Genomic DNA, 16,903 nt, shown 5'->3' with positions numbered 1-16,903 from the left:
AATGCACTCATGGCTGTAATGCATTTATTTCAGACTGAACAAAAGATCCATCATTTTTGGCCTCAACCAGCTAAAAACCTGGCCTTAGTTTTATTCAGTACTGGAAATGGATTGGTCTGGTTTCCCTAGTTCTTGGTCATTTAGGCCCCAATTCAGCTAAACCCTTAAGCACATGCTGAGGTCTAACCCTGTTCACACAAGTGCTTATGCATGTGTTTACACCCCATTAAAGTCAATGGGAGTTAACCATGTGCTTGAAGTTAAGGATGTGATTAAGTGCCTTGTTGGATAACAAAAGCACTGGTTTGCTGAAATGGGGCTACGGGGCTTGATTCTGCCTCACTGAGTCAAAGAAAGCTTTTGTCATTGACTTCAATGTTGGGTCAGAACTTTATTCTCTACTATCCTATGAATACCTGCAGATGCAAAACTGCGATATTTAATTTCTGATATTCAGAGCAGTTTCCTTATCCTTGGATTATTCATTCAGTGACTTATCAATACCTAAAGGCCTTTAGTAATATCTGATAAATTTGATGCATTATTGTAGTGTCCTAAAACAGGATTTTGGAGCAACCTGGAGTGGTTTGACTTAACTCTTGATGGTGTTGACCAATGCTGTAGAGTTTCTTTTAGCATAAGTTTAAAACATGGCCTAATGTTAAGTAGTTTCACAAACACTATCATTTGCTATGTTTTTTTTTTTCCTTTTGATTGATGTCCCGGATGCAAAGTCCTGTATCTATTTAGTCTCAAACAGGCACAACACATGCAGTGTCCCTGCAAGCTTCCCCCACCCTGCCCCATCTATGGGCCTTGACCAAGCCTGACCTTAGATGAGCAATCTGAGAGGATAATTCTAGCTCCATGGCCCTGCACTCCGTACCCGAGCTGTTCAGGCTGCCAACAATTGTGTCACATGGACACTTGTCTGTTCAGAAACAGACTATGATCCTGCCACTAATTTCACGAGCAGTCACCAAATGTTCTTTGAACGCTACGAACCTGGGCATGGCTCCTATTGGCAATCTAGAATGGGAAGGCTCTGTATCGTGTTCTCGCTCCGCTGATCATCTGATCAGTTTTATTCCTGAATGCGCCATTTTGATGGGGGAGTTTCCGCTCTGCCTTGAAAAATGAAGGAGACTAGTAAGGTGTGACAGGACAAAATCAATTGCTAGATAAAATGACGTACTTACATTTTTCATTATTGAAGCTTTCAAACAAAACCCCCAGAAAAAAAAGAGATTTAAAAACCGTTGTGTTTTTAAAAATCTGAACAGTGGGAGCCATTTAAACTGGAACAGTAGCTGGGAGTAGAGATCAAATTGACTGGAATCTCCAGCTGAAAGTGAAAGTCTTGATTACCCAAAGGACACAATGTATCCACAGCTCACTCGTTGCCACAGAAAACATAGATCTCTGATCAATACTAAAAGACCAAAAGTTTTGAAAGTGGCCTCTGATTTTCTGTCCCCAAATAATTGCAGGTTCAGTGTTGAAGCGCAAATTTTTTTTTTTGAAGGCACTTAGATGTCTAAAAACTTGATTGCATCCACAAATCATGTAGTTAGACTTTTAAATGCTGAAAATATATCCGGGGCGGGAGGGACTGCAGGAGCAAAATCGAAAGCCAGGTTGAGGCCCTTTTAAAATGAAAGTTAAAACACTTAGTCTGAGCCACAATCTAGCCCTATGCCCCCATATAAGGGAAGAAGAATTCTCCTTACACACTTATGGGGGCCTTAGTTCAAAGGAGTAAGTGGGGCTACTTGTCTGCTTATTCCCTCCCAGGAGCCTGTAAATGGGCAGGGGCAGGGAATGGGTAGATCCTTGGCATGAACCCCCATCCCCGGCTTACCAGCCTCTGTAGCTAAGCCAGCATGGTGGGGGTAGCAACTACTGCTGCCTAGGACAGCTGTCAGTTACTACGCCCAGAAGCAGAGTGGGAATTCACTTGATGTCTCAGGCACGTTGCCCAGCAGCACTCATGTGGTGTTGCAACTTATGCCCCACCCCTTGTTCAGGGCTGTGCCTGAAGTCCCCATCTAACTGTAAGGGCTGGGGTGCCACGTCTGCAGTGGGTCACCAGTTCTGCCTAGCGAGAGCACCTCAGGTGGGGAAACCCTTGTCTAGGAGGGTTCTGTTGCAGCTGTTGCCTGGTTCCACGTTAAGGTTACAGTGATAGGGAGAGAACCATTTGTCACCTGAATGCATAGAAGAGGCATGCAGATAAAGGCCAACTCGTGGATCTGGAATCACATTTGATCATAACTGCCTCTAACTATAGCAGGACTGCACCGTAATGAAATGTGTGCATTAATATAGGTTGGTCGGAATGGTAATGCTCATCCAGTGGTTCATTTCAGCCGTGCCTTTGCTCTCCACCTAACCTCCACAACAGTCCTTCTGATTGCTGTTTTGTACTCTCATGGTCTTTCCCTGGAGTGCTTACTTTAGCCAGAGTCTCCAGCTGATTTCACTGCTGAGCGAATTACCAGGGAAACCAGACTCACTGACACTGGAAACATGCCAGGGTTGTTTGCCTCTTCCACCTTTTCTGAATTGTTTATTTAATCTACATCAAAATCTCTGAAAAGGACTCCTCTGGTAAGCATGACCAGCTAGTGCTCGCTGTCGGGTATGCTTCTATTCTAGTCCAGATAGGTTCTTTCACTGTGATCATCACCATAGTACCTAGGTGCCTCCAGCAGTGCATTAAGCAATACAACCACACATCTTCCGCGTATTTGTTGAACTGAACTGGGCTGCCCTTTCCTTTGTCTCCTGTCCAGTGTCCATAGGACTTTCTTACTGAAACAACATGTCCTAGAACAACAGGAACATTCTGTTTTCCCGGTCACTTAAAGTTCTCAATTGCTCTGTCATTTGACTCTCCTGTTGGTAAAAAGCAGCCACCTGCTTATCTGCCCTCCCAGCATCCCACTAGTGACTTTCTTCTGCATAGACCTCAAGCCAGAATCCTAGGAACTCTGGGCTCACTGTCATCTCTAAGCAGATTCAGTTGGGTCTTGTTCTTTCCATCACTCCTGGGACTTCTGCTCTTGTGGCTCCACCAACAGCAATGGCTACATTCTGCATCTGGCTTGTGCATTTCATTGTTCATCGGAGGGTGAAATCCTGGCCCCATTGAAGTCCATGGCAAAACTACAATGACTTCAGTGGGGCAAGGATATCACCTGGAAGTGTCTTTGCAGCTGCCTCCTAGGTATCTGATATAGACCATTGCTCTAGATCAGTGGTTCTCACATACCCCTGGGGTTACATAGACACCTTCGAGAGGGTACATCAACTCATCTAGATATTTGCCTAGTTTTACAATAGGCTACATAAAAAGCACTAGCGAAGGCAGTACAAACTAAAATTTCATGCCGAAAATGACTTTGTTATACTGCTCTATATTCTATACACTGAAATGTAAGTACAATATTTGTATTCCAGTTGATTTATTTTATAATTATATGGTAAAAATGAGAAAGTCAGCAATTTTTCAGCAACAGTGTGCTGTGACATTTTTGTATTTTATGTCTGATTTTGTAAGCAAGAAGTTTTTAAGTGAGGTGGAACTTGGGGTCACGCGAGACAAATCAGACTCCTAAAAGGGGTACAGTAGTCTGGAAAGGTTGAGAGCCACTGCTTTATAGGGACCCTTGGCCTGCTCTAGGGTGGCAACCCTACGTTTCTATATTAGTCTTTTCCTTTCAAGCTTTTAAACAAGGGGAGGAAATTGGGAGACTCTTCAGTCTCCCGCCCCCCTTAAAATGTACCAAATTCCTTGTCTCCTATTTTGGATACTTCGGACCAAATTACCACCAAGTTTCCACAAATACACCAACAATATTTGTGGGAATACGTTTACCCATGTAACATTGCACCCATTTAGTCATGGGTAAATAGACACTTATGTACAACTGCCCAGTTTGCATATACAAATACTGGTTTGAGGGTTTTGCATGTACCAATGGAGGCATGTGTGCATGCACACACCCAAATTTTGAAAAATATGGGTCTAACTCCTAAGAAAAATGTGTGCATGAATTGGGTACCTCATCTGTGTGCAAATGATCGCACACTCAAACTGAGTGACTGCATGCTCTACTGTATGTGTAAATGATCATGAAAATATGGAGTAAGTTTGTGCATTTTTGCCTGCACATTTGTCCAAAAATGTACACATTGGTCCCTCATGTTATTTCTGGTGAATTTTTCCATAATTTCATGACTCGCAGGGTGGGGGACCATGGATGTTGCTGTGAAATCCTATGTCTCATAAATGCATAGAGAAACTACTTTTGCCTCTTTGTATCAGAGGTGAGGCACAATGTGATTCCTAGCTCTTGTGCAGTGCTCATTGTTAGCTACCAAATCTAGAGATGCCGTGCTATTTGCCAGTGATCACTTGGAGCTCTGAAAACTAGGCAGAGGAAATTCTAACAGGCTCAGATCTCGCTAGAAAGATTTGATTGAAAAGGAGGGTATATTGCTACCACTTGGGCTTTATTTCAATCCTTACTGTGCAAGGAAACAGCACAAATCACCTGACAGTCCCTCCAAATACTGATCCCCTTTGAAATAAGAGTCAACTGATGTTAAACACATTTAGAAATGTAAAGCAGTTACGCCTCCCATCTGGTTTATTCCGGATCTCGTAGTTTTCTAAGCATGAGTAGCAGTGACACCCATTATTCTTTCCAACATGCAAAAGGCACAAGAAAGTGATAAACGTGATTCTGTGCAAAGTGTCTCTAAGATAATACACAGGGAGAAAATTACTGAGAAGAGCCCCCAACAAAAGAGAAAACAAAAGCATCTTCAGGCAAGTGCAGAAAAGTTCTGAGAACGCTTGCATTTTTCAGAGTCCCGAGAACTCCGTCGGTGAAAGGTGCTTTGCAAATCCAGGAAAGGAAAATCAAGGCAAAGAGCTGCGAGGCTAAAAAAAATCTGTTTCTGACAGAATTCAGCCTGGAAGTCAAAATGATATCACTGAGAAATAAATGTGGCTCTTAGTAACAGACACATGTTAAACATTAAAAAAAAAAAGAAAGCAGGTGGATACATTCTAAGAGCAGCTCATTAAAAATATTTGATTTAATGGAAATAATTAAGAAAATGAATAATTAAATCATTCAACTCCACCTTGATCTTGACTGGCTACTGTACCTCCCAACTGGCTGTGTCCTCTCTGCTTCCAGGAAAGACCCCAGATCAGAAGAGTGTAACCGTTTCTAGAAGAACATCCCCTCTACTTGCACTTGTGAAATGTGTGATGCAGCCAATGTACATTTTGAAAACATAAAGGTACAGCACAGAGTATCCAAATCCCATAGCGTAACCTGGTGTTTTGAAAACTTTCCAGGGTTGCCATCTCTCTTCCACCGGAATTTGCCTGCTCCGGGGGCAGTTTCACTCCATGGCAGGTGTGTAAGCCCAGTAAGTGCCCGAGTATGACACTCACCGGTTGCTACTGTTTAATACTTAAACCTAAAAAAAGCCATTTATAAGTTGACTTATTTTTGTGTCTTATTTCCTTGCAGTACAAGTTTCTACTTCTAGACTAGGGAATGTTACATCAACAATATAATTATTCATACCTTGTTTTAAATTTCATTACAGTTACTTTGAAGATTCATCGTGATTTCACACAGCACAGAGACACCAAACTAAACACCAAACAGCCAGCATTAGATGTATTTTTTCTTTAAATACCAATAAGCAAAATATCCCATTCCCCCCAAAGATCCCATAAGGAAGGAGGCTCCAAAGAAGGAGGGGGGTTTCCGTTTGACAAGCCGGAAGGCATTGGGTACCACGGCCGAGAGAAGGGTGGTGTGTATGTCTCCCAAAACTTTCCTGAAGGCAAAGCGGTTTTGTACCCTGTCAAAGAAGGACCGTAGGTTAGGTCTGCTGCCATCTTCCCAGTATTTTTTAGACAGTCCTAGAAACTTGAGGCGGTGCAGGGTGGCTCCCAGGAGGATGTCGGCCAAGGTAAAAATGCATCCGCAGAGCCAGAGTTCGCACTTCTGCCCTGGAGAATTAAGCCACAAAAACAGACAAGATGAGAACAAGCTGCTGTTTGGAAAATTGGGGCCTGGTCCAAAGCCCATTGAAAGCAATGGGGAGTCTTTCCACTGACTCCAGCAGGCTTTGGATTAGGCTCTAAGTACCGCTGCAGAGTTCGAGCTCATGAAGGAGCTGGTCTTCTGCAATGAGTTCCTAGGGAGTTGAATTGGGCCCTGGGGAGTTTTAAAAAGCTGGGCTGTGAGAACTTGCTGAATTTAGAACTAGTTGTGAACCTCCTCTGTGGGCTCATTATAGATGGTGGTTCCTTATCCTGCTTCCAGTGAGGTTGACGTCAAAACACCCTTTGGCTTCAGTGGGACCTAGTAAGTGTCCCAGCGCCAAATGAACAGCTGTCCTATGCACTCAGGGAGAGCAGTTACCTTTGTCCTTGGCTGCTGGTTGAACATAGTGCAGTGTTTCAGAAATGAAGGAGGCCCCAGTGTCTCGGCCAGTACTGTTCCCCATTTTCTATATTAGGGACGCTAGAAATACTTGGGAATCCAATAAATTTCCTACAGAGTGTGGGACTCGGCATAGCTGCTGGTCCCGCGCCTCCAGCTCTTCCTGCTGCCACTAACAAGCACCCTCATGACCTCTGGCGGAAACTCTATTCCAAGACACCAGAATTATCTGCACTTCTGTGATGGGAATCAGATTGCAGGGGGAGGCAATATTTAATGCTGACATGGGCTATGAGAACAGATACCACAGGGTTAAAGGCTCCCAGTCACAGGGTACCCTAAGCCATAATGTCACAGGAGAAGTGGTCTCAAAGAGAGTCTGTGATGGGGTGGAGGGACTCCTGCATCGGCACGGGCCAGGAGGGGGTTAAAACACTTCCCCAAACATCCTTCTATCCCTGTACCATGCTAACCGGCAGGGCAGCAGCAGAATAGCAGGTGAGCCTTGTTAGTGACAGCAGCTGATTCCCTTAAGAGTGGGGTTACATAAACTCACAGCGGAGCAAGGATTAGAGCTGAGAGAAGGGAAAAGGAGGTGGCAGGCTGGCTAGGCGGGGTTTCTGTCTCTCCCTTTAGGATTTTAGACCCCCCTGAATCCCTTGCTATGTTCTGTAGCTGTAGGAAGCTTTATTGTTTGACCCATGGGAGAAAATGTTTGGAAGTTAAATGCCCTTCATACATTTTTCTAAAATCAATAAACAGGCAAAATCTCTAGTGCTTCCAAGTGCTGGGACATGAGTAACTTTCCAATAATAAACCATTGGGTGCAGTACAGAGCTAGGGAGCCTCTCTACAATAATACACTAGTGTGTGTAGCAGAGCACTTCAGAGCAGCCCTACAATAACAAACCAGGATTTGCAGGGTGCGAGTGCTCATGAACAGATCTGCAATGACAGACCAGTGAGCCTAGCCTGTAATGTGGGGAGCTACCCTCTGCTATAAAAGGTTAGGCTTTAGTATGAGGTTAAAAGTTGTCACACACCCTGCAGGATATGATGCTAGACCACACTTCCTACGGACTCTCCCACAGACGCAGGGATGATTTTTTTAGGAAGAGGGAGACAAGAGAATAAAGCCAGGCTAGATTACAGCAGCATCTGTGCTGTGTTGACTTGCAAGCTATTTGTTGTTGTTAGGTAAATAAGTAAGTTATCCTAAAACCTGCCTCAGTCATCTCTGAAATACCACAAACCCTACATGTCCTTCTCTGAAGGACACCTCACTAATCTGAGGAGATACCAGAGGGTTGACAATAGCTAGAGGAGAAAGGGAAAGGGCTAAGTAGAAGAGCAGACCCAACCCCGAACAGGCCACGTTTGGGGGCCTGCAGGGGGATAGTGGTGGATTCCTAGAGCTCTGGGTTCATGTAGGGCAGTGGCATGGGGTGAGGTCCAATCTGCTCATTAACAAACAGTTCTGTTTGTCAGAAAACCAACCTACTTTGGCATGAACCCCTCCTCCCCCCCAGCTTGTTCTTCCCTGCCCTGCCAGCACTCCAAGCAAGGACTGTGTCCTGAATTATTCCTGCACTGTCCTGATTCTGTGGTAAACATTTAAATGGAGGCAGCTCTCAGCCCAATTCCACCCTCCGAATAAATTAGAGCTGTGGAACTAACGACAGAGAGAGAACTCCTGTGGACCAAAGGGAAGCCTAGCATTTCCCTTCTGAGGAAACCTGATCTCTGCCCTCTTTACCCTTCCTGAGCCTGTCCCCTTGTTCCAACCACGAAAGGGAAAGTCCCCCTCCGCTGGCGTATGCTCCCCTATCTGGGGATGAAGATGCTGCCCCCTCTGCTGTAGTGTAAAAACATGCATGCACTGAATCAAACCTTACTTGTCGTTTATTATTGCTGTTAGTTATTGCATTATTAACCCAATCTCTAGCCTTGCAAATGTCCATGCACTTTACAGAGAGTAGGGAAGACACGGTCCCTGTTCTGGAAAGCTCGTTATTAGGCAAGTGGAGCAGAAACAGACAATTTTTGGCACTGCCCAGGCGGGGAGCTGCAAACAAGGGGTGCCTGCCTGCTTTGAGAGGCTGCAGCAATGGAGCTAATGTTAATGGCAAGGCCTGGTTTTTATTGGCTTGGCAGCTGTCCTAATACTGCCAGACACACACAGCAGGTGACAGCACCGGTGCCTACTGGCAGAAGGGGTTTTACAGCACTGGTAGGCCACCACGGGGGAGACAATCTCACCCCAGGACTCAGGCCCATGTCTATAATGGGCCAAACCTGAACACCCCTAGGTAGCGCGGAAGGTCAGATTGAGGTTTTTCACAAAGGGGATCCGTCTCTAGTACAAAGCAGGGTGGCCGCAGCCCAGCATGTGAGTCACACATCGCCCAGTTTGTTCTACAATGCATCCCTGCTCTCTGTTAGAGAGGCAGGCCAAAGGGTGGCAGGTCCCAGCCCGTGAAGCCCCCTCTGGCTCCAAGCAGCCGGGTAGCTGGAGCACTGCGCTTCAGGCCCTGTAGCCTCAGTGGCTGGAGCGCTGGACTGAAGATGAGGGCTGCTGCAGTGCAGCTTGCGGGCAGTTTTCAAATAGTTGGCACCAATTGGATAAAGTTTGGGCACCCCCTGCTATGAAGCGGGAGATAGGGACCAGCCCTGTCTAAGTGGGAAGGAAAAAAAGTGCCTTTGAGAAACCTTAGCGGTGGCTCTTGGCTTCATGCCCCAGAAATCTCCCATCAGAGGGCACCATAATTAGTACTAAGCGTGAGTGTATCTGTTAATGAGAGTATTATCTGCCATGATTAGCAGGTGTAGGCACAGACTCACTCCAGTGACTACATGGCTTTCCATAATCCCCGCACCTGTGGGGTTTGCTGGGACTGAACTTGATAGCTATTAAGTCCCCATGTTGCTTTTGACTGGGAATGACACAACTCCCATCACACTCAGGACCAGTTATCTTGCCCTGGAGAGTGAAATGGCTGCAGGAATCGTTGCTTGACGAACCAGTTCCAAGATCTGTTCCAAACCTGCCACCCACGATTTTCAAGCCCCCTCAGTCCTGCTTGTCACACAGCTTAGAACCACTTTCATTGCATAGTGCCTGAGAGCGTGCTGGGTGCTTCACAGAAGTGACAGTCCCTGCCCCAAAGAGCTTATAGCCTCCGTTGTACTCCTGACAATGAAAGAGGGTGGCTAACAGAATGAAGGGGGCAGGACAAGGAAACAAAAGATTAAAGGTTATTAAGAGAAGGGCAATTCCTATGAATCCTTTATTAAGTATCAGTGAGGATCTGTTCCTTTCATTGGCAGCATTGGCCTTTGGGATGACTCTGTTCAGAGCAGCAATCCCCAGGGGCTTCCCATATTCCTGGCAAGCCGTTTCCCTGTCTGTTGTACAGCAGCTCAGTTCCAGATAGAATCTTTCTCTGCTCACATGCCAGGCTTCCTGCCGGTGGGGGGGCGGAAGCCCTGTTGGGCTGCTTTGCTCTTGTCTGGTAATTGATAGCTTTCTTTTCATCAGGCTTTCACTCTCTGTAATTGGGAGTTAATTGAATCTTTCAGGCTTCTGCAGGCATTTTATGTAGTACCCATAAAATACCTGCCCTCCATGAGCAGCACAAACACACTCTGGGTTTTCCATTCGCACTCCTGTCGGTTTCAGCACAGCTGTGGGACCATAACACCCCCATTCCCAAAGTCTCTGGGGCTGGGCAGATGCTGGTGGTTCCTGCTGTGGCCTGTGTGCGCATTACAAAGCATTTACTGAGGGACAGCTGAACCAGTCATGTCCTTGGGAATAACCCTGCTTTTCAGGAAGGCTGATGCTTGATGACAGGCATCAGCACAGCCTCCTCTGGAAGCCCAGACACCGGAGACTGGTGTCGATAATAGAACACAAGGGGAGAGGAATGACAAAATGGAAGAGAAGGAAAGCACAGGAATTGCAGTGTGACCAGTGATGTATATGAATTGTGATGTGTACTTTCTAATGGTCAGAGCATGGGATGTGCAATCACGAGGCCTGAGTTCTAGCCCCAGCTCTGACACTGACTTGCTGTATGACTCTGGGAAAGTCACTTAATTTCTCCATGGGTCCCTGTTTAAAAGGATACTGATCCACCTGACAGGGGAAGGGATGGTATGAGCCTTAGTCAATTGGTATTTGTGAAGCACTTTAGGATCTTTAAATGGAAAGCGCTAGAGAAGAACAAAGATTTAGGGTTATTCTTAATGGAAATGTCACCCCATCAATCTGTTTTCCCTGGCCCGAAACGTTCAGTGATAGATGATCAGAAATACCGGTGAGCAACTGCAGGCCTAATTTACACAATCAATTTCCTTGATTGCATGCAAAAGTTGTCCATATGTATATGTAAATAATTAGTGAGATTTATAAATGGTCAATTGTGCACCCAAAAATCCAGGTTATAAATGTGCATTTACAAAAACTTTGCATGCATATTAGGTGTACAATTGCAAATGCATTAAGAACAGAAGAACGGCCACACTGGGTCAACCAATGGTCCATCTAACCCAGTATCTGTATTTCATCTGCCATTCTGCTGCCCAGTCACCCTGTTTAGTGAGCTCCTTTTGTAACTCTTTGTAGTCAGCTTTGGACTTGACTATCTTGAGTAATTTGTATCGTCTGCAAATTTTGCCACCTCACTGTTCACCCTCTTTTCCAGATCATTTAGGAATATGTTGAACAAAACTGGTCCCAGTATAGATCACTGGAGGACCCCACTATTTACCTCTCTCCAATGTGAAAACTGACCTTTTATTCCTGCCTTTTGTTTCCTTTTAGCCAGTTATTGATACATGAAAGAACCTTCCCTCTTATCCCATGACTGCTTAGTTTGCTCCAGAGCCTTTGGTGAGGGATCTTGTCAAAGGCTTTCTGAACGTCCAAGCACATTATATCCATTGGATCACCCTTTTCCACAGGCTTGTTGACCCCCTCAAAGAATTCTAATAGATTGGTGAAGCATGATTTCCCTTTACACAGGCTGTGTTGACTCTTCCCTGACATACCATGTTTATCTATGTCTGATCATTTTGTTCTATAGTTCAACCATTTTGTCCAGTACTGAAGTTAGGTTTATAGGCCTGTAACTGTGAGGATAGCCTCTGGAGCCTTTTTTAAAAATTGGCATTACATTAGCTACCCTCCACTCATTGGTACAGAGGCTGATTTAAGTGATAGGTTACAAACCACAGTTAGTGGGAATATTTTTCTACATTTTTTTTGCAGTTTGCATCCGTAATCACTGAGGCCTCGTTCACACTACAGAGTTAGGTCGATGTAAGGCAGCTTAAGTCGACCTAGATCTGTAAGCATGCACACTAAAATGTAGCTCCCATCAGTGTAACTTGCCCACTACGCTGACGTAATAACTCCACCTCCGCAAGAGGTGTAGCGCTTAGATCGATGTAGTTAGGTTGATGGAGTGTCAGTGTAGACACTGCGCTGCTTACCTCGACTGTTGCTGCCTTTCAGAAGCTGTCCCACAATGCCCCACACTGACAAATCGACGCAAGCGCGCCCAATGAGGACATGCACCGCTGACACAAGGAGTGCAGTGTGGACATGCAAAAGAGATTCAATTACTGCGGTCGCTGTATGTCGATGTAACTTAGGTCGACTTAATTTTGTAGTGTTGACTTGCCCTGACTATCTTATAATATGCTATCACTTTGGACCTTTTGTATGACTCCCCCATTCCCAAGGAATTTCACAAATGAGTCACTGGGAGTGAATAGAAGCTTCTCAAATTAAACAAACGCCGATGATTTACAAAGCCATAAATCAAAGCCTGCACAGGCCAGTGCTAAAATGCACTGACAAGGCCACTTATTAGAAAAGTCATGTTTATGCAGAAAAGGCCAGTCTTTAATCCACCCCACTGCCTGAGCAGCGAAGGCTGCTCAATCTCTCTCTACAGAGTGCCCTGCTGTGTAACGCATGAGCACTGGTTTATTTAGCTCTTTCTAACGCAGCTGTGTATTTCCAAACCCTACTCAATGCATCTGAGCAGAATTCCTTGCTCCCCTCCTACTGCACGAGAAGTGGGACCGTTCCAGGTTTTCAGTTATACTCCTGGCCTCCCTGAAGTTGCATTACTGATTGTAGTTCCTCACAAGCTTGCTTGGGCTTCACACACAAACTATTGTTACTTTGCAATGGACTTGGCCACAACGGGAGCAGAGGAAGTTCCTCTGCCCCACCCCAGCTCTGACGTTTTCCGGGGTCACTGTGTAGTGTCAAAGCAGCTCTCACCACAGCCTGGCTTCCCGAGTAGGCATGTTCGACGGGAGGCGGGTGGAGCAGTCGATCTGAATGGCGAATAACAACTCACACTACTGACATTTCACCATAGCAGTTGAGTGCAATTACTCCTCTGCCTCTGAACTTTCATCTGGTTTCTTGGGTGGCTCATTATGAGGTGTCATCATGCAGCCAGCAGAGGGGAGTGAAAACAGGGAGAGAGGGATGTGTGGAACCATGTAACCAAGCATCTGAGATCAGCAGGGAACCCGTAACCCCTTGTGTGCTGCACCACACAGGCGTTACTTCCCAAGTGGTTCCTCCCAAGGCATCAAAACAATGTCACCCCAGGGGTAAGGGTGACTGTGGTAAAGAGAAGGAAATGCCTCACAATAACCACGGGATGAGAGGGTGTGACTGTCATGGTGCTGCAAAGCTACTGCTCTGTACTGGGCCAGTGCATCAGCAGTGCCTTACAAAACACCTCACAAAGCTGCCTACCTTGATACTCGAGTTTCCTCTTCTCCAGCTCGGCCTCAATCTGGTCTAGTACCATTCCCAGCTCGCCAAGGATTTTCTTCAAATAGCTCACATTGTCATGTTCCAGGATCTTGGCCTAAATAAAAGCCAAAGGTTTACCCTGAATGGGTGGCCCTAAGACCATACGTTCCTTGCACAGGTGCTCTTGGCATTAGACTGGGTGCGATGCAGAACGTACACAGCACCTTCTAAACCCCTTCGTCATTCTACTTATTCAACAGCTGCAGGAGGAGTTCACCAGACTCTGGAGAGGAGATTCATCTATGTAAAAGTGACTCCCTGCTGAGACCTACTCAACCATGGGGAGGCGACTTCCATTTTAGCCCAGCTCAGCACAGTTCCTACTAGCTTTGGCTAAGAGAAACCAACTCCTAGCCCAAGGTGGCTTCCAGCCGAGACCAGCACAGCTGCTCACGCCTCAGCAAGGGGTGGAGGACTCCCAGGTGAGATGAGCACAGCTGAGCTCTTGCCACTTTGGCCAGTGGAAGCAACTCCCCGGTAAGAGCAGCTCGGCACAGATCCGACTGGATCAGCCAGAGAGAGGCATCCTTTGGGCTCACATAACAGAGCTGCTTCCTGGAGACCACACAAGCCCCAGCTGGCATCCCAGCTGCAGTAAAATTCAGGATGCCCCATAGGGAGTCCAGCCCCTGAGAGGGGTGGGGGGGAAGAAAGGCTCTACTAGTGGTTTCAGCTCACTTGGGAGTCTGGTCCCCAAGTGGTACAGACACAGCATGAGGGTGACTTGGGAGGAAATATTCAGCACTTTAGAATGGACCCAAATGCTTCCCCGGGCTCTCAGTAGTATCAGGGCCCCAGCAATGGGTGCCCTTGGCTGTTCTTTGGGGTCCATCCTCCCTCTCCCTCCTAGAAATAAAGTCCCAGATGTTGCTGTAGACGTCTTACCATGAGTTTCTTCTGTTTGGAAAGGTATGGCTCGGTCAGCTGGGGCTCCCCTTCGTAGTCCAGCTTCATCAGCTCCGTGCTGGCATTAGCTAAGTGTCCTGGGGAGAGACAGAAGGACAGTTTGGGGAGCTGTTGCATCCTCTCGCACTGCAGATGGAAGGCTAGTTTCAGCAGTGGTGATGCCGACCTGGCACTGTGTGAAAAGAGCCTCTTGGCTACGAAACTGTCATTCTCCCCCCATTCATTACGCCAGGAAAAGTGGTTTCTGCTGCACACCTGTCCGGATAGTGGCCTCATTCAGCCTTGGTGTAAGCCTTGGTGACTTCCTTTTGAAGCCATTCTTCTGTGAAAATGGTACATGTCCAGCTGAGGATGAGTCAAAATTTTACCCCTGGGTGGTGGGCAGAATCCAGATCTACTTGCAGCCAAAAACTGCAGCTGCCCATGGACCTTGTGATTGTGCAAATCCTGGTAAAAACATGAAGGTAGATCCCCAGGTAAATTGGTGAGGTTCTCTTGAAATCAGTGTACACCAACTAAGGATCTGACCCATTAACTTTCACAGCAAATATTTACTGAGCCATTTTGTTCAGCTCTGGCGGGCTTATCCTTGGAGAGTGTAACTGATAGGGATTTGTGAGCATCATCCAGAGAAGAGTTTGAAAACAAGGCCGTTCATCTATAAATCACCTTGAGGTGCAGTTCATTTGTGTAAAAAGTGCTACTTGAATATGCAAGAACTTACAGTACCAGAAAGCACGTCAGCATATGCTTAAATCCCATTGAAACTGGTGCTTTTCTCAATCTGGGCCATGTCGAGCAAAATTCTGTTCTCAGTCCCACTGGTGGTTTCAATGCAGTTACTCCAGATTTTACAAAAGTGTAACTGGGATCTGAATCTGGTTTATTAATAATAATAACTGATCATTAATAAGCAACAGCCTGATTTAAGCTAGAGATGAGAACACTTTCCACTGTGAGCAAGAGGCATGGCTAGCGCCATTATACCAGGAAGATACATACTACCCCAGCAACAAGGAGTACGAATAGCCTCCCTGGGCACTTCTATGGCCTAAGCCTGACCCTGCATTTCTTTGGGATCCCAAACTCCCAGTGAAGTTACTGGGATTTGGGGATGTGGCAGGAATGCAGGACTTGGCCTATAATAACAACACCTTAAGTATAGATAGATGTACAGCAAGGTATGCAGTGCACATTCACCCTTCCTCTGAGAATCACCTATCCAGGACACTTTGCTTTTGGTAGCAGATGAAGCGGTGAACAGGTTACTAGATTAGAAACAGACACCTCTGCAGACCCTTCAATGGATAAGATAGCCCAGTAATGACTCTCTTCCCCCTCGCTTTCCTGTGCCTCCCTTAAATGATCACTGGTAATTATGACAACATCAGTGGCTCAGCAAGATGCAGAGCTAGATTATAAATCAGCCTCTGGCTTTCCCTTCATTCCCCAGCACAGCCAGAGTGATTAATGTCTGCACAGTATCACAGCCAGCCCACTGCTCATCTCCTTGAGAGGGGCGAGGTGTACCTGGCATAGCGGCCTGGGGTTGGGGAGAGGGTTGCGAGTACGATACAGATATTTCCTTATCCACCCCCCTCACTCTGCTGCAAGTGAAAGTTGGACCTGGCTGTTTATCCAGGTCACGGGACTGATTTTAAAGAATAGTTATGCCATTTGGTAGAGTCAGTAGTTTCTGTGCAAGAAGAACCCAGCAGTGGAATACAGAGTGAGTTGCAGGCAGCCTTGGGGCATGGGCAGAGCTGTGTCTGCGGAGCCTAGGACCCAGAATAGCAGTGCATGCTGTGGGTCAGGATTGAGATGATCAGTAAAGCCCCCCATCCTCCTTCTCTCTAACTCTGTTGCCTTGGGGATTGCGGAAGATAGCGATGGAGTCTGCCCCACATTTCCCCTATACCTGGCTCAGTTCCGTTCTTTTACTCTGTGATTTACACATGCATCCTACTGTGGATCATAAACAACTCAGAGAAAGAGAGTTCTTCATTCATCACCCAAAACTTCTTTAACGAGAGTCCAGGTTGACCGTCAGGGTTTCGTGAGTGCATGAAAGTTGAGTGCACTCAGACTTAAACCTCTGAAAACCAGGAAATGCAGAGTTAAGGTGCATGCCAGTCCCGGCCCCAGAATCTTAACTCTGCCCTCTATAAGGGATGCCATAAAGCGCCCCTGGCAGACATCATAGCTCACTATCCTTCTGGATGATATGGAGCACTGTGGGAACGACATGGAGCACGAGACAAAAACGGTCAGTCCATGTCCGTGCTAAGGCAAAAGTCACATTTAAGGTGGGCTTAGTGATCACCAACTGTCTCTACCTGGCCTAGACCAAACCACTTCACCTGCTCTGCACAAACCATCCCAGAGATGCCAGATGTTTCTACCGTTTGTCGCTTGTCCTAAGGATTCTCTCTAGGACATCACCTACACTTATCCCTGCCCATATGGTTATGTTTGCTATCAGAAGAATCTAAAGAGCAACTAACTAAAGACACAAAAACTAACAGCAAATATTTTTGTGAGTACGCCAAAAGCAGGAAAGATGCCAAACAGTCAGTGCGACCACTGGACAATCGAGGTGCTAAAGGAGCACTCTAGGAAGACAAGGACAGTGTGGAAAAGCTAAATGAATTCCTTGCCTCAGGCTTCA

The 16,903-nt window shown here is 46.2% G+C and overlaps 1 protein-coding gene across 1 annotated transcript in view; it reads right to left on the bottom strand.

The window, feature by feature from the left end:
* Positions 1 to 2,424: 2,424 nt before the first annotated feature.
* GDAP1L1 (ganglioside induced differentiation associated protein 1 like 1) overlaps positions 2,425 to 16,903 on the bottom strand; it is a 38,032-nt gene continuing 23,553 nt past the window's right edge. The window contains exons 4-6 of the mRNA XM_007067284.4: positions 14,215 to 14,312; positions 13,270 to 13,384; positions 2,425 to 6,046 (exon numbers count right to left, since the gene is read on the bottom strand). Coding sequence (XP_007067346.1) covers positions 5,703 to 6,046; positions 13,270 to 13,384; positions 14,215 to 14,312 — 557 coding nt within the window. The 3' untranslated portion in view covers positions 2,425 to 5,702. The remainder of the gene's footprint in view (positions 6,047 to 13,269; positions 13,385 to 14,214; positions 14,313 to 16,903) is intronic.

The sequence above is a fragment of the Chelonia mydas genome, chromosome 13 (assembly GCF_015237465.2).
Source record: "Chelonia mydas isolate rCheMyd1 chromosome 13, rCheMyd1.pri.v2, whole genome shotgun sequence".
Lineage (NCBI taxonomy): Eukaryota > Metazoa > Chordata > Testudines > Cheloniidae > Chelonia > Chelonia mydas.
This window is presented reverse-complemented; position numbering and strand designations above follow the sequence as displayed.